The sequence below is a fragment of the Brienomyrus brachyistius genome, chromosome 24 (genome assembly GCF_023856365.1).
Source record: "Brienomyrus brachyistius isolate T26 chromosome 24, BBRACH_0.4, whole genome shotgun sequence".
Lineage (NCBI taxonomy): Eukaryota > Metazoa > Chordata > Actinopteri > Osteoglossiformes > Mormyridae > Brienomyrus > Brienomyrus brachyistius.
The window spans coordinates 8,703,814-8,726,355 of record NC_064556.1 but is presented as its reverse complement, the minus strand read 5'-3'; the positions used below and the strand labels follow the sequence as shown (position 1 = coordinate 8,726,355).

At 45.9% G+C, this 22,542-nt stretch overlaps 2 protein-coding genes and 1 non-coding gene across 5 annotated transcripts; 2 read left to right on the top strand and 1 right to left on the bottom strand.

The window, feature by feature from the left end:
* Window positions 1–858: 858 nt before the first annotated feature.
* On the top strand, window positions 859–13,571 carry tmprss15 (transmembrane serine protease 15). 2 transcript variants are annotated; one of them, XM_048994611.1, is made up of 25 exons: window positions 859–1,013; window positions 1,216–1,355; window positions 1,438–1,505; window positions 2,223–2,401; window positions 2,715–2,834; window positions 3,357–3,476; window positions 3,564–3,672; window positions 3,819–3,928; window positions 4,135–4,272; window positions 4,382–4,534; window positions 5,128–5,233; window positions 5,349–5,496; window positions 6,385–6,529; window positions 6,634–6,723; window positions 6,848–6,973; window positions 7,955–8,098; window positions 8,610–8,720; window positions 10,250–10,382; window positions 10,678–10,776; window positions 10,956–11,005; window positions 11,121–11,331; window positions 11,436–11,617; window positions 12,029–12,124; window positions 12,725–12,864; window positions 13,166–13,571. In XM_048994611.1, exons 1-25 carry the CDS (start codon window positions 869–871, stop codon window positions 13,346–13,348), a joined length of 3,246 nt encoding a protein of 1,081 aa, XP_048850568.1. In that variant the 5' UTR covers window positions 859–868; the 3' UTR covers window positions 13,349–13,571. The 2 variants fall into 2 exon arrangements, with proteins under 2 accessions (XP_048850568.1, XP_048850569.1); XM_048994612.1 differs by lacking the exons at window positions 859–1,013; window positions 1,216–1,355; window positions 1,438–1,505 and having other exon boundaries at window positions 2,321–2,558.
* Window positions 13,572–14,303: 732 nt separating this feature from the next.
* On the top strand, window positions 14,304–21,970 carry poglut3 (protein O-glucosyltransferase 3). 2 transcript variants are annotated; one of them, XM_048994631.1, is made up of 8 exons: window positions 14,304–14,653; window positions 15,191–15,388; window positions 17,739–18,022; window positions 18,108–18,324; window positions 18,429–18,625; window positions 20,257–20,451; window positions 20,835–20,939; window positions 21,471–21,970. In XM_048994631.1, the coding sequence occupies exons 1-8, from the start codon at window positions 14,449–14,451 to the stop codon at window positions 21,600–21,602; spliced, it is 1,533 nt and encodes a 510-aa protein (XP_048850588.1). In that variant the 5' UTR covers window positions 14,304–14,448; the 3' UTR covers window positions 21,603–21,970. The 2 variants fall into 2 exon arrangements, with proteins under 2 accessions (XP_048850588.1, XP_048850589.1); XM_048994632.1 differs by having other exon boundaries at window positions 14,530–14,653; window positions 15,208–15,388.
* Window positions 21,971–22,301: 331 nt separating this feature from the next.
* trnac-gca (transfer RNA cysteine (anticodon GCA)) lies at window positions 22,302–22,373 on the bottom strand. Its single transcript has one exon. It is a non-coding gene; the product is annotated as a tRNA-Cys (tRNA).
* Between the last annotated feature and the right edge of the window lie 169 nt (window positions 22,374–22,542).

Here is a 22,542-nt window from a genome sequence, read left to right as displayed (position 1 = left end):
CTGCTTGCCTTCTGCAAAGACTGTTACATAAGAAAGTCTTAAGACAGAAAGCAGTGTTTTGTTTTCAGTGTTACAGGAATCTGGTCAGGTCAGTTTTGGGATCATGCACTGGTGCAGCACGTCACTGTGCTCATCACACGACGAAACACCTCAAGATCCTGGTTGGCAACCCCCCACCCCCCCCCCCCCCGTCCCTCAGGCTGACACGCGATATAGTCCCACCCTCCTGAAGTGAACATCTATCTGCCATAGCCAGGTGTTACGTGGGCGTCCCCTTGGCCTGGTCCAGGAAGCACACTTTGTAAACACAGTCCATAGATTAATGACATACAGAGGGCAGTGTATTGAGCTTTACAGGGTGACAATTACAGCTTTTAGTCACTGTTAAGGTGAAGTGACCATAATTTAATAATTTCATATATTGTTAATTATACACATTTATTAAATCCACAATAATATGAAATTTATAAACAAAGCAATCCACAATAATACACCACTTTATAACTGCCATTTGATATGTATGACCTTAATTTAGTCCTAATGAATTAAAGCAAAGAGGGACTATGGGTTTTTGGTAAAATATTAATAAACACCGTTGATTTTAAATATGGTAAATCTCCGAATGAGATGCCCGATGTGGAAAGGTGCAGGGATCAATCACTCTGCCAGGTGTTATTGTACGATAATCAGGAGTGGTAGATCTGTTCAAAGTCTATCTGCAGACGTGTGTATCTGTTATTGACATTGATAATCTCTCAAGGGTATTGTTGGTTCTCATTGGACAGAATGGCAGAGAGTACGAAGTTCTGGACCAAACGAATGAGCCTGATCGAAACGGCAACCTTAACTGGAGTGTGAAAGCTGTTCTATGGAACGGCATCAGTGCAGGAGGATGGCCAGAGGAAGGCGCGCTCTGTCCTTCACAGAGGCCTCGCTCTCCGCGCTCTTCCTGGCTGAACTGCTCGTCTGTGTGGGCCTCGTGACCGTCGGCTGGCTGGCCCTGCACCCTGACGGTAAGGCTGCGACCGGCTCTCTCTCCCTCCCTCATTGTCTCACGATCGCATCCTTTGTCTCCTCGACAATCTCCAGATGCTCATGTTCACCTGTATGGTTTACCTCCATATCTGTTACGTATTCAGCTGCGTCATGTAGATGTTTTTGCTGGAGTTACTTAAAGTGGTCATCAGTTTGAGCCCCCCCCCCCCCCCAAATTAGAAACCCAGAGCCATTTGGACCGAAGCTCATCAATACTGAGAGGGGAATTCACCATTCTGAACAGCACCGGCTTCACCGAGGAGCTGCTTAACACGTCGTCAGCGCAGTTTAAAGCCCTAGCTTTTGATGTAGAGCATCTGGTGAGAAATGAAGCCCCGCCTCTTCCTCATCTTCATCTTCCTCATCTCCCTCCCTTAGGCTTCCGTTTTGTTTTGTCTGCAGGTTTCAGCGCTTTATGCGGGGAGCTTGCTGGCGGAGCAGTTCAGAGCCAGCGTAGTCCAGCACTTCAGGTGAAACCTAACATCTGCGTGCACTACATGGCTGGAGCTACAGGTCACACGACAGCTCCGCACTTCTGTCGCACTGGAGCTACAGGTCACATGACACTCCGCACTTTTGTCACACTGGAGCTACAGGTCACATGACACTCCACATTTCTGTCACACTGGAGCTACAGGTCACATGACGCTGCACTTTTGTCACACTGGAGCTACAGGTCACATGACACTCCACATTTCTGTCACACTGGAGCTACAGGTCACATGACTCTCCGCACTTCTGTCACACTGGAGCCACAGATCATATGACAGCTCCGCACTTCCGTCACACGGACATTTTCTGAAAATATCGGCCCAGTCAAATTCATACATGTGATGTGAAAATTACTGACTCAAATATCATTGTTCCAGTAAGACTTTCTATGAATGCCATGTCTGTATCTATGAGCACATTCATAACACATTATAATATATTCATTAAGTGCTATAAACAAACAATTGATTATACTGACCATGGTACTGCATTATTAAAGTATCTGTAGTGTATTATAAATGAGCTTATGAAGCATTACAATTCACATTATAATGCCTTATGACTGTCAATAGAAGATGCTGTAATGCTTTATTAATTCTTATCCCAACCAATATAATGCATTATGAAGGTGTCTATAGTGCATTATAGATGACAGCTTTAAGTAAAGTGTTACCCTTTTCCCTCTTTGAGAGAAGAAATGAAAACAGGATGCGGTCTAACAGCCGGAGGAGTGTGGTGGTGACCTTTGACCTGCTTTTCTACGGGCTTGTGGGTTCAGAGGATGCACAGGAGCAGCTGGTGCACAGAGTGCAGGCTACAGAGGGCGGCGGCCCGGGGGGGCTGCGTGTCGATGGGGGCAGCATCCGCGTAACAGGTACCGGTGGGCTAATCCCAGCCAGTTTCACTGTGCAGTGAACTTGTGTGTACTTCCACTGCGCACAAATAAAACACAAAACAGAGCGTACAAATGAAGAGCATACAGTATCACAATAAATAAAATAACAATGGCTATCTGACGGCTGCCATGGTTGGTAAGATGTGTTTGTCATACCTAGTATTTTAGATTTTAATGTGGGTTATTTATGTGGGTAATTTTAAAGAGATATACTGAAATGTGTTGGAGTAAAGTGTGTGTGCTTGACTGTGTATGTTAAAGTTGCCTGTGCGATGTATTTATTTCTGCAAAGGTGAGAAATGGCCCCCTACAGGCCACCCACTGACTACAACAGGCCGCCTGCCCAGTACAGCTCAAGCCTCCCCTACAGCTCACCTGCCTACCACCACAGGAAAGTTTGCTGCAGTAACACGTAAGCTGCATTTTTGATGCATTGTAAAGCCATATTGGTTTAACTGGGTTTTTTTTTTTGTAATTGTCTTGCTCACTTACTTCATGCTTTACGGTAGTTGTGTCATGTGACCAATGTGATTATCGGCTATATAATTATCTGCTCACCAGCATGGAGTGTGGGAGTCAGTGGGCAGGATTTCTTTTTGTTGACTGCAATTAATCTCTGCTAAGGAAAGTAATATCATGGCATCATTTTGATACTTTGTCATGTTCATGTGAAACACACGAAGGAATGATGATACCAAATTTAACATTATCAAAGTAATGAATTAATTTTGCTCTTAGTAGATTTTGGTGCATGTCATACAGGGTGAAATTCTCCTACTCAGCCTCTCTGTGACTTTTTACAATCGCTACAATATGTTTGTGAGGAAAATTACTATAAACTCATATGTAGGGCATTCCGTCATATTGCTGCGTGCTGCAGCAGTGATGTGCATTGACATGACACCTGGAGATCTGAGTGTCAGTGTGGTTCCAGTGCAATGCCCAGCTGATCACATCACCTGCAGTGACGGCAGTCATTGTGTGCCAAGGGTGCAGTTCTGCGATGGAGCAGACGACTGTCCTGACGGCTCGGATGAAAATGCAGACCTCTGTGGTGTGTTTGATTGATGCACCGCTTAATGATAAGTAGAGTCAGGTTTGGTATGATTAGCTCTGGTTTGTAAAGATCATATTTCAACAGCAACGGCGTGTGATAAACAGTTCTTGCTGCTTGGCCAGGCTGGAAGCTTCCAGTCTCAGAACTTTCCTCTCCCATATGACAACAGCATAACGTGTCGCTGGATCATAAGGTACGGGGTGCTTCTCACGCCCAGCTAACGGCGCCTCCTCAGCCACACCTCTTCATGCACATTCTGCTACTCATAGGACACGCTTGCGTGAGGACTCCGTGACATCATTCAAATGGTTTTAAAAGATTCTGTGTTTATTTTCTTAGAGTTCTGGAAGGATTTGTCATAGCGATAAACTTCCCGTCGTTTGAAACTGAGGAAGATATAGATGTTCTGAAACTTTACGAGGGAACAGGAGAAACTAAGAAATTGACGTGTAAGTATATTTTAAAAAATTCCTGAATTCAATCTGTTTCTTGAATCTTTTATGGTTGAAGACCCTGCTGTGTCTTTCAAATGATTTTCTATTGTTTATGAAGACACCTAAAATATACCATTATAGGTTTTTGATTAATGAGGTTACTGAATGAGTGATTGACTAAAAATGGACTGATGCAGTGGTTTATTTATGGTATGTTTCAGACAAGCTGTCGGGACGCTCGCCCGGGGAGGTGTGGCTCCTTTCCCAAGAGGCCACTGCCGAGTTCTCCTCCGATTTCATTAACAATCTTGGTGGATTCGAGGCTGTCTACAGGGCAGCTAACATCACAGACCTTTCTAGTGAGTCCATCAGGTGGGGGTGGGGGGCTACCATGTGAATAGGTTGCTCAAGAACTGGAGAGAATTTCGGTTTATGCAACAGTTACAGCATCTTCATGTCTTCTAGCAGACAAGGACATTGCCAGCTGCTCCTTTGAGGCAGGCCTGTGTTTCTGGAGGCAGGAGCAGTCTGATGAGGAGGGGGGCTGGTTGAGGGTCAATGGCCCTACTTTTCCTCCGCTGACAGGACCCAGCTTTGATCACACCCTGGGGAATCAGTCAGGTAATCGCCAGGGGAGTCACTCAGGTAACACCATGGGAAAACAGGTAATGGCTTGAGGAATCTGTCAGGTAACAGCCTAGGGTGTCAGTCAGGTAACATCCTGGGGAATCAGTCAAGTAACAGCCTATGGAATCAGTCAAGTAACACCTTGGGGAATCAGTCAGGTAACAGCTTAGGGAATCAGTCAAGTAACACCTTGGGGAATCAATCAGGTAACAGCCTAGGGAATCGGTCAAGTAACACCTTGGGGAATCAGTCAGGTAACAGCCTAGGGAAACAGTCAAGTAACACCTTGGGGAATCAGTCAGGTAACAGCCTAGGGAGTCAGTCAAGTAACACCTTGGGGAATCAGTCAGGTAACAGCCTAAGGAATCAGTCAAGTAACACCTTGGGGAATCAGTCAAGTAACACCTTGGGGAATCAGACAGGTAACAGCCTAAGGAATCAGTCAAGTAACACCTTGGGGAATCAGTCAGGTAACAGCCTAGGGAGTCAGTCAGGTAACAGCTTAGGTCCTGATGCATACAAGATCCTGTAGCACCTTTTGTCAAATGACAAGGTAACGGTCCTTTGCTGTGTGTTACTGATACCAGGGTACTACATTGTCACTCCAAGGAGTCCTGTCCCATGGGAGAAGAACTTCAGAATACATAGCCTTCCACTGGATCATGACAGTGAGCCAGCATGTCTAAGCTTCTGGTTAGTGCATTTTGTTAAGCCCTGGATGGCATATGTCTGTATTTAATGATGTAATGGAACATGTGTGTGGTGGATGCTTCATGCATATGATGTCTATGCACCCCCTGACGTGCAGGTACCACATGTTTGGAGAGGATGTGCAGCGGCTCAAGGTTCTGCTGTACTGGCCAAATGGTACCACCATGACCTTTGAGAGGGAGGGAAACTATGGCGACGCCTGGCACTATGGGCAGGCCACGCTGTATGACACAGCAGAGCTGACGGTCAGAGCTCCCAGAATTCTTAGCGGCTTGGGGTTAGGGGTCAACTGGGAAAGACAGTGTGAGTCCCAGAGGATGCTGGGAATGCTGTGTCCTGAGCACAAGACTAAAAAAGCCCTGTAACCAAGATTGGCCGACTAATAGCTCCAAAGGTTAAAGTTATGGTTGTATGTTTCACATATTGTATTTTTATGACACCATTCCTCAGTCCTTCAGGTCAAAGTACTGCTGCTGTAGCACCACATCAGTGTTCTGACTCAAGTATACGTGTTTTATTGCTTCAGGGGCAGTATTTGCAGTCAAGTTGAGAGTGCCATACTCTAGTAAAAATCCAAGAATGGATATGATCGACAGGGATGAGTTCAGCATGGTTCTGGCTTCTTCCTCTAATGCAGGGGTGTCAAACTCCAGTCCTGGGGGGCCAGAGCCCTATGCATTTTTGGGTTTCCCTTCACTCAACACACCTGATTCAACTCCTTTTGCTAATTACCACACAGCTCTTGAGCTGAATCATTTGTGGTGGAACAGGGAAAGAATTAAGCTACATCTGGACTCTGGCCCCACGGGACACCCCTGATCTAATGTGTGTAGGCCCACCTTATACATTAGTGTGACCTGTAGCCCCTGTCATCATAGATTAGTGTGACCTGTAACCCCTGTCATCATAGGTTAGTGTGACCTGTAACCCCTGTCATCATAGGTTAGTGTGACCTGTAGCTTGTGCTATCATTCATTACTGTTACCTGTAGCCCCGTACACCATATATTAGTGTCACTGTAGCTTGTACTGTCATTCATTGGTAAGACTTGTAGCCCCCCAACATAGACAAGTGTGACCTATAGCTTGTGCTGTCGTACCTGTATGAATTGTTCAGCTCATTTTGTCCCCAAGGTGGTATTTGAAGCCCAAAAGAAGGGAGGGTTGACAAATGATATTGCCCTTGATGACATCACCTTGAGCAGAGGGCCCTGTGTGGACGAGATCTATCCAGAGCCCACCCATGTTCCTGTCCCTACAACCCCACCCTCTCTGCCGTGTAGGTAGTGACCATATTACCAGACATACCTGGTTTGTAATGATAAAAGCTAACAGGGAGTGGGGTGTGGCTTTGAGCTGCAATATACCCTCTTTGTTTTGCAGCTGATTGCGGGGGGCCTTTCAATCTTTGGGAGCCAAACTCAACTTTCAGCTCTCCCAACTACCCTAAGTCCTACAGCAACAAGTTGTCCTGTGAGTACTCTCCGGGTTCACATAAGTGTGTCTATGTTCAGTTTGTATGTCACAACATCAGTGATGCTGAGTTGAGGGCTGTGTGTTAGTGGCTCTGCACTGTGAATTTGCTGCATTGCTTTAGGTGTGTGGACACTGCATACTGAAGAAGGGAAGAACATCCAGCTGCACTTCCTGGACTTTGACGTAGAAGCAACATTTGATATGGTGGAGATTCGGGATGGAGAGGGAATGGAGTCAACATTGCTGGGTGAGGGAATACTCTGTACTGCCAGGTGAGATCTGGGGGGTACTCCACACTGCTAGGTGAGAGAGGGAGTACTCTACAGTGCTGGGTGAGAGGTGGAATACTGTACACTGCCAGGCAAGAGCTGGGGCGTACTCCACGCTGCTACGTGTGAGAGGGAGTACTCTACAGTGCTGGGTGAGAGAGAGAGTACTCCAAATTACTGGGCGAGAGAGGGGGTACTCTACAATGCCAGGGGAGAGAAGGAGCACTCCACACTACTGGGTGAGAGAGGGGGTACTCTACAATGCCAGGGGAGAGAAGGAGCAGTCCACACTACTGGGTGAAGAAGGGAATACTTGACACTGCTGGGTGAGAGAGGGAGTACTCTGCAGTGTTGGGTAAGAGAGGGAGTGCTCAACATTACTCAGTGAAGGAGGGAGTACTTGACATGGCTGGGTGAGAGAAAGAGTACTCTACAGTGTCAGGTGAGAGAGGGAGAGCTAGACACTACTGGGTAAAGGTGGGAGTACTTGACACTGCTGGGTGAGAGAGGGAGTACTCTACAGTGACAGGTGAGAGAGGGAGTGCTCCACACTACTGGGTGAAGGTGGGAGTACTCGACATGACTGGGTGAGAGTGGGAGTATTCTGCAGTGCCGGGTGAGAAAGGAAGTACTCAACACCACTGGGAGAAGGAGGGAGTACTCGACATGGCTGGGTGAGAGAGGGAGTACTCTACAGTAACAGGTTAGAGAGGGAATGCTCCACACTAATGGGTGAAGGAGGGAGTACTCGACATGACTGGGTGAAAGTGGGAGTACTCTGCAGTGCCGGGTGAGAGAGGAAGTACTCAGCACTACTGGGTGAAGGAGGGAGTACTCGACATAGCTGGGTGAGAGAGGGAGTACTCTACAGTGCAAGGTGAGAGAGGGAGTGCTCTACACTGTCATATTATTGCTAACGCCATGCATTACTGAGGGGCTGCTGTCTACTTTCGTGTCAGGCATCTTCACTGGCAGCAGTCCTTCGTTTGTGGACATTTTCTCTACAACCAATCATATGACAGTGCTCTTTATCACGGACAAATCTGGATATGGTCGAGGCTTCCAGGCTAACTTCACTTCTGGCTTTGGGTTGGGTCTTCCGGGTAAGACATCATCCAATGAGGAGATGAGAAAAGAGATGGTTTTGTATGATAGCAAAGAACATTTTAATTAGCTACATACAGTGTATTCTTCTGTCAGAGGAGCAAGAGCATTAAAATGTGTTAAAAAAATTTGCAACTGTGTGTATATGTTTGTATTGTATCATTTATTAAACTAGGGGTATGAATTAAAATCCTTGTAGAATCTTTCTGACTGTTTTTTGTTATCTGTTGAAGGTATCATTTATTAATCTTATTAAGTGGATAAGTTTGTGGATAAGGATCACCTGGGTATTCCATGAAACAGGATTTATGAGTTTTCTAGGTTAACTTAAGCTAGAAGTCATGATTGTCCAATAGGAATGCTCATTACCTGAACTCTTATTGGATGATCATTACCTATATCTTAAATTAATCCAACTAACTGAGAAATTCTGCTCCGTGCTTTAATGTTCTTCTTGGTTTTAATATTAGCTGCACCAGTCTTACCTGGATTATTGTGCTTCATTGGCAGAGCCATGTGAAAATGGATACTTCCAGTGCAGTTCAGGGTCTTGTGTCTCCAACATCAGTGTGTGTGATGGCCAGCCAGACTGCCTCGATGCCTCAGATGAGGCTGAATGTGGTGAGCAGATAGGACTAACTTTTCTGCAAACCGAGTCAGTGACTGTCTCACAGTGCATCACTTTACCCAAGCTGAATCAGTGACTGTCCCACAGTGCACCACTTTACCCAAACTGAATCAGTGATTGTCCCACAGTGCACCACTTTACCCAAGCTGAATCAGTGACTGTCCCACAGTGCACCACTTTACCCAAACTGAATCAGTGACTGTCCCACAGTGCACCACTTTACCCAAACTGAATCAGTGACTGTCCCACAGTGCACCACTTTACCCAAGCTGAATCAGTGACTGTCCCACAGTGCACCACTTTACCCAAGCTGAATCAGTGACTGTCCCACAGTGCACCACTTTACCCAAGCTGAATCAGTGACTGTCCCACAGTGCACCACTTTACCCAAGCTGAATCAGTGACTGTCCCACAGTGCACCACTTTACCCAAGCTGAATCAGTGACTGTCCCACAGTGCACCACTTTACCCAAACTGAATCAGTGACTGTCCCACAGTGCACCACTTTACCCAAACTGAATCAGTGACTGTCCCACAGTGCACCACTTTACCCAAGCTGAATCAGTGACTGTCCCACAGTGCACCACTTTACCCAAACTGAATCAGTGACTGTCCCACAGTGCACCACTTTACCCAAACTGAATCAGTGACTGTCCCACAGTGCACCACTTTACCCAAGCTGAATCAGTGACTGTCCCACAGTGCACCACTTTACCCAAACTGAATCAGTGACTGTCCCACAGTGCACCACTTTACCCAAGCTGAATCAGTGACTGTCCCACAGTGCACCACTTTACCCAAACTGAATCAGTGACTGTCCCACAGTGCACCACTTTACCCAAGCTGAATCAGTGACTGTCCCACAGTGCACCACTTTACCCAAGCTGAATCAGTGACTGTCCCACAGTGCACCACTTTACCCAAACTGAATCAGTGACTGTCCCACAGTGCACCACTTTACCCAAACTGAATCAGTGACTGTTCCACAGTGCACCACTTTATCCAAGCTGAATCAGTGACTGTCCCACAGTGCACCACTTTACCCAAACTGAATCAGTGACTGTCCCACAGTGCACCACTTTACCCAAACTGAATCAGTGACTGTCCCACAGTGCACCACTTTACCCAAACTGAATCAGTGACTGTCCCACAGTGCACCACTTTACCCAAGCTGAATCAGTGACTGTCCCACAGTGCACCACTTTATCCAAGCTGAATCAGTGACTGTCCCACAGTGCACCACTTTACCCAAACTGAATCAGTGACTGTCCCACAGTGCACCACTTTACCCAAACTGAATCAGTGACTGTCCCACAGTGCACCACTTTACCCAAGCTGAATCAGTGACTGTCCCACAGTGCACCACTTTATCCAAGCTGAATCAGTGACTGTCCCACAGTGCACCACTTTACCCAAGCTGAATCAGTGACTGTCCCACAGTGCACCACTTTACCCAAGCTGAATCAGTGACTGTCCCACAGTGCACCACTTTACCCAAACTGAATCAGTGACTGTCCCACAGTGCACCTCCTTCCAGTGAATGGAAACAGCGCTGAACTGCTGCAGCTTCAGGTCCAGGGTTCCTGGTACATGGTATGCAGTAGATACTGGAACTCCGAACTTTCCAACTTTGTCTGTAGTTATCTGGGCTTCCGGTAAGTAGCTCATCGCACCAGGATGTGCGTCCGTCTCTTTGTGTGTGTTTTTGTGTTTGGAGTCTGGATTTTTGTATGGCTCTGCGTTAGTTCTGGATCTCTACTCTCAGTCATGCTAGGGTTAGGGTTTGCATCCGGAGACATCGCAGTGCTGAGGACACTAAATTCTCCATAATGCTCTTTTCACACTCCTCTCTGCTCTTTCTGTGGTTATTCTTTGCTGACATCCCTGGGCTACTTCCAGACGGTGCACATAACTGTTTTTTGGGTTTCTGTGGGTATGCTGGTGCCGCAGAAATGGAAATGCCTCGATGTTGCTTGTACCCGAGGGAAACTCCACCTCATTCATCACGCTATATGAGACGCAGAATGGTACTTTGGACCTTATTCCCAGGTAAGGGTGAAGTCCAATCACAGCACAGCACCCCAAAATGGCAACCACTCATAGAACAACATTTTCACACAAGTAACCACAAACAAACTGATCACAGACCTGCATCATTACTATACAACATCGCCACTCCACGTACCAGTGGCAACTGAAACATCTTGCTTTTTTCATTATGTTTTCAGTGATTCTTGTACTGAGCAGAAGGTTATATCTTTGGAGTGTGACAACAGCCGTGAGTATAAAATACTAATCCTGACCATCTGAAAACATTCAAACTCAGAAAGAAATAGAGACTCATAATGGACACCCTTAACTACATCTTCTCCAGTTGCTCTCTTGTGTTATAGCTTGTGGCACACAGATGGTCTCCTTAAAGGCAAGAGGCAGAGCGACGTCAGAGAGATGGGAAGAGGAGGCTGTCAGAATAGTGGGCGGCACAGATGCCCCCATGGGGGCGTGGCCATGGGCGGGGTCACTGCACTGGAGAGGGCGACATGCATGTGGGGCATCTTTGATTGGAAGGGAGTGGCTACTTACTGCTGCCCACTGTGTCTATGGGTGAGCCTGGCCCCTGTTCCTGGGTCTTACTCATATGCTTCCTGTGTGCCTCTGCATCCTTACTTCAGCCTCTAACCCCCTGTACCCTGGCTGTAAACCTGTAGGAAGCACCTCCATCTCTCCAGCTGGTCGGTCTACCTGGGCGTTCACTCACAGTCTGATATTAGCTCCCCGACTGTTCAGGAATGTCGGATAGACCGCATTGTTTTCAACGAGCATTACAACAAGCGCACCAAGGACAGCGACATAGCCATGATACATTTGGACACGCAGGTCAACTTCACAGGTATGCAGACCATTCTGTGTGGATTATTTACAGGCAGCTCCACCTACCTTGCACAGTGTACTGCTATGTGCCTCAAGACCAGAGGTGGATAGTTCAGGTCCAGAAAGTACAAATCCAGATAAAGGTTTTGTTTTGACCAACCAGTTGAGTACTCTGTGACTGTAATTCTTTATGCTCATCTTGCTCTAGATTTGTACAACCTGAACCTGAAGTTATACCTAAACTTATCCAGGGCTGGACTGGGGTTAAAATTTGACATTGAGCTTTGAAGGGAGGTTTGGGTTTGGGGGGGGGTTATATCCCATGATGAACTTTGCCAGACCTGGACTGTATTTGTCTCCGACTTCATTAATAACTTACTAATCCAAAGTGTGCTCTTTTTTGATGCCTCACACTATGTGTCCTTCGCAGACTTCATCCAGCCCATTTGCCTGCCCGATCGGGAACAGCAGTTTGAGGAAGGGAGGAAGTGCATCATTGCTGGCTGGGGAAGGGAGAGTGAACAAGGCAAGTCTCCTTTCAGAACACGATCAGAGAGCAGCTAATTACACAGCACTGACCTATCAAATAACAGGAAGCAGCCAGTACCAAAGCACTGACCAATCAAGAAAGCATGTATAATCAATAACATTGCACTTAATCAGTTGTATTGTATTACCATTTTTCCTGTAATAAACAAACATGTTTAATCAAAAATGACAAAACTAACAAAAAATTGAACAAAAAAATATACATCCATCACACAAATTGATTGTGTAAAAAAACATCTAATCTAGTTATTTTATCTTAAAACTGGTACCATAAGATGTTTGGCTACCTATTTGGGGAAAATGGCTAAAAATAATTAAATCAGAACAATATATGACATAATTGTAATACATCTACAAAGACAAGGTGATGTCAATTGCTCTATACAAAGAAACAACTCCTGAAATTCATTGTATTTTTCTCCCAAACAGTCCTCAAGCTTGTGAGAATTACCCGGCTAATCAAACGAACACATATATTGCAGTAATATAGTTCAAATCGCTGATCTCTGTAGGGGTACATGTGTCTGTCCTGTTGACGCTCTGGGGATTATCCAAACGGGATTGTCTCCATGTCTAGGCCCTGTGGCTGATGCACTACAGCAGGCTAGCGTGCCTCTAGTGGGGCACACTGAATGTCAGACGTTACTTCCCGAATACAACATCACGGCCAGGATGGTGTGTGCCGGGTTTCCACAGGGGGGCATTGACTCTTGTCAGGTGAGTGCCATGCCTCCACATTTTTATTATTGCAGTATAAATCCATATAAGTGACACAGTTGGGAATTCTATGGGCATTGTAGGGATTCCAGATTAAAGGTCTTCCTGAATAATAAACCTCCACGCAGTGCAATGGCAGAATATTTGTAAACAGGGGCAAACAAAGGGCATCTTGGAAATGGGACGGCCTTGTCGCTCTGCTGTGATGGATTTGGTCTTTGAATGCAGCGACTTGTGTGTGTGCGTGTGTGTGTTTGTGTGTGTGTATCTCTTTGGTGACTGCTGTCCCATTGTGCTTCAGGGTGACTCCGGGGGCCCCCTCATGTGTCACAGTGGACACAGCTGGATCCTGGCGGGGGTGACCTCGTTTGGCATAGGCTGTGGGCAGCCCAAGAGGCCCGGTGTTTATACCCTAGTCTCACAGTTTGCTGACTGGGTGGCAGAGACCCGGCGATCTGGGATGAGAGAAAATACATTTCTGTAATATAACCTGAGTCTGTTGCTCCCATAACTGTAAGCTGTCCCTAACATGAATTTCCCCCTAGAATCAATAAAGTCAATATTAATATTAATATTAATATTAATGACCTGAAGCTGATCTTTTCCCCCTTGTTCCTGCTTTGTGCACCATTTTGTATAAATGATGTAGTACTGGATCGCCACACGCTCGTGTAAAGCACCTTAGGGCAACTGTGTTGTGAAAGGCGCTATATAAAAATAAACTGAAAATAAATTGAAATCTGACTTATACTATTCAAACACTGGGTCGCAGATAAACTGAGGAAAATACCAAATATGTTTATTTCATTAAATGGTGATTTTGTTTATATTGAGGACGTTTTATACATCTTTGCATAAAATGTGATGGACATAACATTTCTATAGCCATTTATCTCTGGATGTAATAGGAGGACAAATGCAGAGAATAGTTCTTTAGCAGTATGTTTTGCACAGAGGGGTGCAGGTTGTGAACATGGGTGAGTATTTCAGTTCCACTGCGGTAGAAGGAGAAAGATCTCTGCAGACCTGGTAGGCAAAGCAGAAGCTGGTCTTTCACCACCACCTTTCTGCACCATCCTGTCTGCAGTAACTTGGTATTTCCTTCTTTATGAATTTACTGCAAGTACTGTTGCTTATTTTGATGCAAACATTTTTAAAGCCGGCATATAAGTAAATTTTCCTTTAAAATTCACTCCAGTGAGTATATCTCATGCAATATGATATATTTCCATTAAAATAGCAGCGAAAAAAATTATCATGATTATCATTTCTAAACGTAAACTGTTTGCACGTCTCTGCGCTCCTGTATTGCCTGTCTGTGCGTCTCTCTGCGCTCCTATGTGCTTGTCTGCGCAGCTTTTTGCACTCCGGTGTGCATGCCGTCTGCTTGCATGCGGAACCTAAACACTCTGTTCCGGTTGCAGCCGGGCCCTTTCTCGTGGTACTCACATATCAACCTGCATTCCAGGCTAAATAGCGGTCCAAATTTCAGAAAAGTTATCACACATCAAGGCTGTCAATAAATATAAACAAAATAACCGTGACATCTACTTTTAAAAGTGCCTGGTCCTTTTGCGAGTTAGCATGGACCAGCATGCCAACAGGCTGCGCTTGAAGGCGTTTCTCTACCTCCTGAGCCTCTTCTGCTCTTCCTGCGAGGCTGTAGAGCTCAGTCCCGATCGATGCACCGTGTGGGGCTCCGGGCTGGACCCAAACGTTGTGCTTCCCGTCCGGTACTTCTACATTCAAGCCGCCGACGAGGCTGGCCAAAATCTGACCTATTCTCCAGGTGAGCGCTGTAGTACAACTGGCAAAGAGCCAATTTCCAACAATGTGAAATAAGTACTGAGATAAGTATTTCAAAATCATGCAAATAAGTAGAATGAAGAAAAACCATAAAATATGTTACTTTTGCCATGTTCCGAATGGATATACTTATCCAGGTTCGATGGAAATTTCTGTAACATGAGTGATGCTGCTGTTTTGAAGGAGTGTGTTTCTTAACTGCTTTGGAACCGAAAACAACAAAATCCCTTAGCGGGAGGTTAAATGATCCGTTTAGGTGAGGTACTGTATGAATACACCTCCTCCAGCCCCCCCAAATTAGAGACAGTCTAGTTTGGGTATTTCAGGAAATAGTTCAACAGTAAAACAGCTCCTGATGTCTCAGTACTACTTAGCTGAAAGTTTTTTTTTTGCATGAATTTCCCACAAAGTAACAGTACTCCTAACCTTGTTTCAAGAAAACTCAGATTGCAAATAGGTTATCTGTGTATTTTCCATAAACAGTGTCACAGAGTATATTCGTATTATCATTATGATCCAGGGAAAGATTCCTTCCAGGTACGTATCACCGCACTGGCCCCGGGGAAGCATATCCGCATCCATGTCCCTCGGCCCCTGGATCGGGGAGACGGCTCCTTCCTCATGTTGTACCGGCTGTATGAGAGCGCCACCTCTGGTTTGAAGGTGGAGGTGCTGCACAGGGATCGGCCAGTGGGCAGGTCCCCTTACATCCTTCCAGGTAACATTCCTCTGGCAGAGCGCTCCCACAAATCACTGGAGGCGATCAGGAAGAGTCATGGCTATAGATAACGGGTGTAAAAATGTATCTTTTCAGTACTTATATGGATCTTTGCTTATACCCACAATTTTATAAGCAGATTAGTAGCGCGCCTCTAATACAACCTGGTTTTAAAAAAAAGTTTGGACGCTGTGTAAAACGTAAATAAAAACAATATATTTGCAAATCATATAAACCCATATTTAATAGAAAATAGAACAAAGACGACATCCATCCATCCATCCATTTTCCAAACCGCTTATCCTACTGGGTCATGGGGGGTCCGGAGCCTATCCCGGAAGCAATGGGCACGAGGCAGGGAACAACCCAGGATGGGGGGCCAGCCCATCGCAGGGCACACTCACACACCATTCACTCACACATGCACACCTACGGGCAATTTAGCAAGTCCAATTAGCCTCAGCATGTTTTTGGACTGTGAGTGGAAACCGGAGTACCTGGAGAAAACCCCACGACGACATGGGGAGAACATACAAACTCCACACACATGTGACCCAGGCAGAGACTCGAACCTAGGACCCAGAGGTGTGAGGCAACAGTGCTAGTTGCAGTATTTGCCCACACAGTTGTTAGGTTGAAGAAACTGTTATTAATCATTTGTTATCATTCCTGTATAATCAGCAATGAGTGTAAATATGTATATACATTATTTTGTTTTCCTTTACCATCATACTTTAGATTATATTAGTTGACACGTATCCTGAGCACGTGTTTAAATAGTTGTCCACCTGAGTAAAACCAGAACTTCTTCTTACTCTCACAGTCCTTTCTTTGTTCTCACTCCAAGACCCCTGCCCCCCATTGACTATAAATAAAGGTGCCAAGGGGAACCACCCTTTGTAACACATTCCTTTGTAGCGCAACATGCAGAGAGTGTGGTTACCCTTGTGCAAGTAAGTGTGTTGTCTCATAATTAATAGTGTGTGCAGAGTTGGAGTGGAAAGCCTGACGCTTTCTCCAACACAGTCTTTCACAGACTGGTGAACCTCTCCCCATCTTCACTGCACAGAGACCCTCTGGGAGGCTCTTTTTGTACCCAATCGTCTTACTGACCTGTTGCCAGTTAACCTAATTGGTTATGAGGTATGGTTGTTTAGTTGTGGCTTTTCTTCTCAGTCAATCTGGAGTCAGGAGCCGCTCATGTAGACATTCAGATTTAGTTTTTATTGCAACAATGAAGTTACAACCAAGGTTGGACACTGCAGAAGTGTGTCCAATGCCATGTTACATACATCTTTTATACACATTCTCTTCTTATCAGATACTTTGTCACAGCGCCATCTCTTCCTTTCCCAAGCCCTCTCTATTTTCTTTCCCAGGTTGGCCCTGGTATTTCACGTCTCAGTGAGATTTTCCCAGCGCCCCTACCATTTTCTTGACCGATCGTTTTGTTCCTAGGCTCCAGAAGATTAATAATTACACTATAACTGTCCCTGACCAAGATGTCTGCCCATAATTTCCACCACAAGCCAAAGTAGCTTCCTCCCATGGCTACATGTTATACTGTACCCTGCTTTTATTAATAATACAAAGTTGACACCATCAAATATCATAAGATGTAGCGTGGGCCAATAGCGTGCTTGTCTGGTTACTTTGGTATGATGCAGCAAACTCTTAAAAAAGTTATAGTCTTCTACAGGCTGCATCGATTTTGTGTTGTTTTCCAAGGTTACATTCACTATGGGTTACGTTATTTTTGCACTGTGCTAAAGATTACGTTCTGTAACTGCTATGTAGTTTCATATTCCATATAATAATTCATAGTTTTAACATTACACAACTTTTCCAGTGTTTTGTCGCCCCCTGTCTCAATCTTTCTGAAACGTGTTGCTGGCATCAAATTCCAGTTGAGCATATATTCATGATAAAACAATAGCACTTTGAACATTTCATATGTTGTTTTTGTTCAATTTTCAATTAAATATGAGTTTATATGATTTGCAAATCATTGCCTTCTGGTTTCATATACATTTTACACAGCATCCCAGTATTTTTTAGAAACAGGATTGTGTTAGAGGTGTATGGAGAGGCCAAAAAGTTAGTAATCTGTATAAATTCGGCGTATCTTTATGTTAGACTATAGACAGTTAAAGCACTGCCACACCACTGACATCTTTTTACGTTGTTTATCCAGAATATCTCCTCTTTTAAAGATGTTGTGGCTGTTGAACTGTCCCTTTCTTCGCCGCCACTTCAGTGCTTATCGCTTCCATGATTTACCAAAGAGCCTGAGTGTCCGTCTCCATTTTAATGTCTGCGATCTGGATCGGTGCGCTTCCCTGCCCCTTAGGACCTGTCTACCATGAGTACTGCGACTGTCCTAAAGCCAATGGCGCGGCTTGGGAGGCTGCCATGACGTGCCCGTCCTACGAGCCCCAAATCCTGAAAGACTTCAGCTCCTTCCCCTCCATCGACCTGCAGCGCCTCCTACAGGAGGTCCCTAAGCGCTTCGCCCAGCGAGGGGGGCTCATCCACTACACTGTGCTCAACAACCAGGTGTATCGGCGCTCCTTGGGCAGGTACACTGACTTCAAGATGTTCTCCGATGAGATATTGCTCTCGCTGGCCAGAAAGGTGAGCCGGGGTCGCGTAGTCTGGCTGGAGACATGGTGACATTCCAGTACGTGTCGGAGTTCTTCACCCAATGCTCGATTACCAGGTGCAGCTCCCGGACGTTGAGTTCTACATCAACGTGGGGGACTGGCCTCTGGAGACTCGGAAGGCGGGCGATCTCCCAGGCCCCGTGCCCATCCTTTCCTGGTGCGGCTCCACGGACACGCGCGACATTGTCCTACCCACCTATGACATCACGCATTCCATGCTGGAGACGCTGAGAGGCGTGTCCAACGACCTTCTGTCTGTGCAGGGGAACACAGGTGAGATATGAGATGTGTGATGGTCCGTCGACATGGAAATGGCAACTCCGTTGGGTTTGAGTAGGCGGACTTCAGATCGCCTGAGGCTCCCCCTTATCTACCAGGACCATCCTGGGCCAACAAGACGGATAAGGCATTTTTCCGTGGGCGGGACAGTCGTGAGGAGCGCCTCCAGCTGGTGGCGCTGTCCAGGAAGCACCCGGAGCTGCTGGACGCCGGCATCACCGCCTTTTTCTTTTTCCGCGAGCGGGAGAAGGACATGGGCAAAGCATCCCTGGTGGGGTTCTTCCACTTCTTCCAGGTAGGCAGGGTCTGCCGGCGCCATGCTCAGCCTGTGAGTGCTGGGATGCCGCTAGAAGAGCACACAGCGCCCCCCGCAGTCCCCTTTGCTTGCACTCGTTCTTGATGTGGCTGCACTAGCTTTAAAGCTGCCCCAGCCAACAGGGAACGGTTTGCGAACGTTAGCTAACATTATTCGAAGGTCTCCTCTAAGCTAGCTGAGACCGTTCTTACTGTAACATTAATGCAGTGGTTCTCAGACTTTTTCTGCCATGCCCCCCGCCCCCCCTTTGGAAGCATTTGACCTATATATAAATAGAATGTTTTGTTTGTTTTACTTCACTATAAGTATAACGTCCGGGGAGGCATGGTGGTGCAGTGGTTAGCACTGTTACCTCACACCTCTGGGACCCGGGTTTGAGTCTCCGCCTGGGTCACATGTGTGCGGAGTTTGCATGTTCTCCCCATGTCGTCGTGGGGTTTCCTCCGGGTACTCCGGTTTCCCCCCACAGTCCAAAAACATGCTGAGGCTAATTGGAGTTACTAAATTGCCCATAAGTGTGCATGTGTGAGTGAATGGTGTGTGAGTGTGCCCTGCGATGGGCTGGCCCCCCATCCTGGGTTGTTCCCTGCCTCGTGCCCATTGCTTCCGGGATAGGCTCCGGACCCCCCGCGACCCAGTAGGATAAGCAGTTTGGAAAATGGATGGATGGATAGAAGTATAATGTCCGTGTTTTTCTTCACATTTGTTACACGGTCTGGAGTGGAAGGATTTTAGCCAGAGCAGGAGTGAGTGTCACCTAAGCTCTTGCTCCGTCTCACTCCACGTTCCCAACACTCACGCATCTGGCGTGACACAGAAGAAATCTTACGGCATATCTGTATTATTCGATTATACACCTAAAATTAGCCACATAAAAGTGTTGCGGTAGTTTGCAATACCTACAGACTATTTACAAGGTAATAAAACTGTTACATGCATGTGAATGTGTGTGCAGACTGGACCCGCTTACGTCTTGAAATAAATCATTCCTGCTTGACACTGCTGAGTTTGATGCCAGGCTACGGTTTAAGCAAAAATTAAAATACAGTGCAGATTGTTTTCTGTTTTGGGGCAAGTGGTGAGCGATTTCATTGAAGCGGAGTGATAATTGACTGGAGTGGGGAGCAGTAATGAGTTAAACACTCTCAGCCTGGAATTTGTTCTGCTTTGTGCCCCTCCACTGTAGTGCTACAGCACCCCCCCCCCCCCCCCCAACCCCCACGATTTCAGAATCACTGCATTAATAGAAGTGAACCTTACAAAGGTTCTGTCCATGTTGCCAGGGTAACATTATTGTTTTTTTTTACATAATGCTGAAAATAGTTTTATTATAATGATTTCATAAAAGTGCTATATGTTTATACTGCGAACACACTATCCTCATTTGAACCCATGACCTTGGAGGTACAAAGCAGTAGTGCTACCCACTGTTCTATTCTGCCCTCTTGGTTACTACATAATAAGTGGTGGGATAATATTCTGGGATGTTAAGAAAACTGGACACTTTGAAAGCTTGCATGTCTAAAATCGGCCAGGCTCTTTGGGATCCTCTGCCAGTGCGAATTATGTCTCTCTCTACCCCTTCTGGCCGTACTGCCTTCCTCCGCCAGTTCAAGTACCAGGTGAACGTGGATGGTACTGTGGCAGCGTACAGGTTCCCCTACCTCATGCTGGGGGACAGTCTTGTGCTGAAGCAGGACTCGCCATACTATGAGCATTTCTACAGTCACCTGAGGCCAGGAACGCACTACCTGCCTGTGCTGAGAAACCTCTCTGACCTCATAGAGAAGATACGCTGGGCCAAGGTGAGAGGCCAGGGAAGTGCCATGATGATGATGATGATGATGACAATGACGACAATGATGATGACGACAGCAATGATGACAATGACGACAATGATGATGATGATGATGACGATGACGACAATAATAATAATGATGATGACGACAATGATGATGACGATGACGACAATGACGATGATGATGAAGATGATTTGCCAGTCAGTACAAAGAAATTGCTTGCTAGAGTGGGATATTTTAATGGCCTTCGCCTCCGGCTGCTGTGGCCATCTTGCGTTTGAATGTTGACATGTAATTACAGGGCTGTGGTAACTTCAGCTTCTGCAGTGTTGCATTTTACAGAAAGTGTTTAAAAGCAGCACACTATTTGTTCCCTCTTTTATGCGCAGGAGAATGATTTTGAAGCACAGGTCATAGCCAAGAATGGGCAGATACTGTCCAGAGAACTGCTGCAACCCAACAGACTGTACTGTTACTACTACAGCGTGTTACAGGTACACTACTGCTGCTGCTACTACTGCAGTGTGCTCCTGACGCTCCACTGTTAATTTTGTGCTCCAGTGCACTGTAGGCAGAGTGCAGTGTATCACACTGCTCTCTGGGTACCGCTATTGAATGTACTTGTTTACACCATGCATACTGTCGTCACACTTTTTGTTTTGCACTGATGTTTGTTCATCTGTGCTGTACTGTTCTTGCTGCTGTATGTACAAGAATGTCCAACTGGGATCAAGAAAGCTAACCTAACCTAACCTGACCTGACCTGACCTGACCTAACCTAACCAATGTAACCTGATCTGATCCGATCTAATCCAATCTAATCCTAATCCAATCCAATCCTAATCCAGTTCAATCCAGTCCAGTCTAATCCAGTCTTAATCCAATTCAATCCAGTCCAATCTAATCCAGTCTTAATCCAATTCAATCCAGTCCAATCCAGTTTCACTCTCCACACTGCTGCCGGCTGCTCAGGGGTTAGTGGCACTGCAGTGAAGTTCTCTGTACTCCCTGTCTTCCCCGTGTAGATGTACGCCCAAAGGCAGCACGGTCGGCCAACTGTGCACCCCGACATGGACCCGGTACCCCAGCCCTCAGATCACGGCGCCCACTGCGAATGCCAGCAGGAAGCGTCGTCTCAAGAGAAGGACGAGCTCTGATCCGAGGCAGTGGTGATCTGGGCATGTGCGTCGGCAGGCTGGGCCTCCAGCTGCGTGATGTAGCCGTGCTCTGCCGTGAGCCTTGAATAAATCCGACACGTTGAAGACCAATCAGTGAATCACCTGCCTCCAGCCCTCATCCAGGCTAATTTTCCATGTTTACAGCTGCCAGCCTTGATACAGCACTCTGCAGAACAGTTCCATTGCTTTATAAATGTCATTGTTTACAGTCCTGGATGCTTGGAGCTTGACTTTGGTACGAAACCTGTTTATCTTAATGTATTTTTATAATGCTCAAGAATTGCCAGTTTTGTATTTTGTATATTTATTATAACATAAGCATAACAATAAAGTTTGGATACTTTGAATTCTCTTGAATTCTTGTTCATTATGAGTGAGGTCACCCTCCCTCTGCCACCACCACCCCATGTTAAGGGTCTTCCTTTTGTTTTGATTCTCTGCCTCATTCCTTAATACAGGACAGGAAGAAAAAGGGAGTTATGTTCCTACATAGTTCCTACAAATCATACAGACCAAATGCACTTTCTGAACTGATAGTTGTAGCAGACGTTTCAGAACCTACTTTTACAAAATTAACATTAACTAAAACATAATGGCTCGGTTGTAATATTTCTTATTATATTTGTAATTAGGAACATTTACAACAGGCTTGTTGTAAAACATCAGTTTCTGTAAAAGAGGGGGCACCCGGATTTGAACCGGGGACCTCTTGATCTGCAGTCAAATGCTCTACCACTGAGCTATACCCCCAACCATACAACAGCTTGGCGATAAAAATATATTTATTGACTTTCTGTGTAAAGGAGTGAAATGAGTTCGTATTAACGTATTATTAGAATATTATCCATAACGATTTATTCACAGTGTATTTCTTTTGTCTACAATGTAACGGTAAATGCACCAGACATTCCACTTCTCC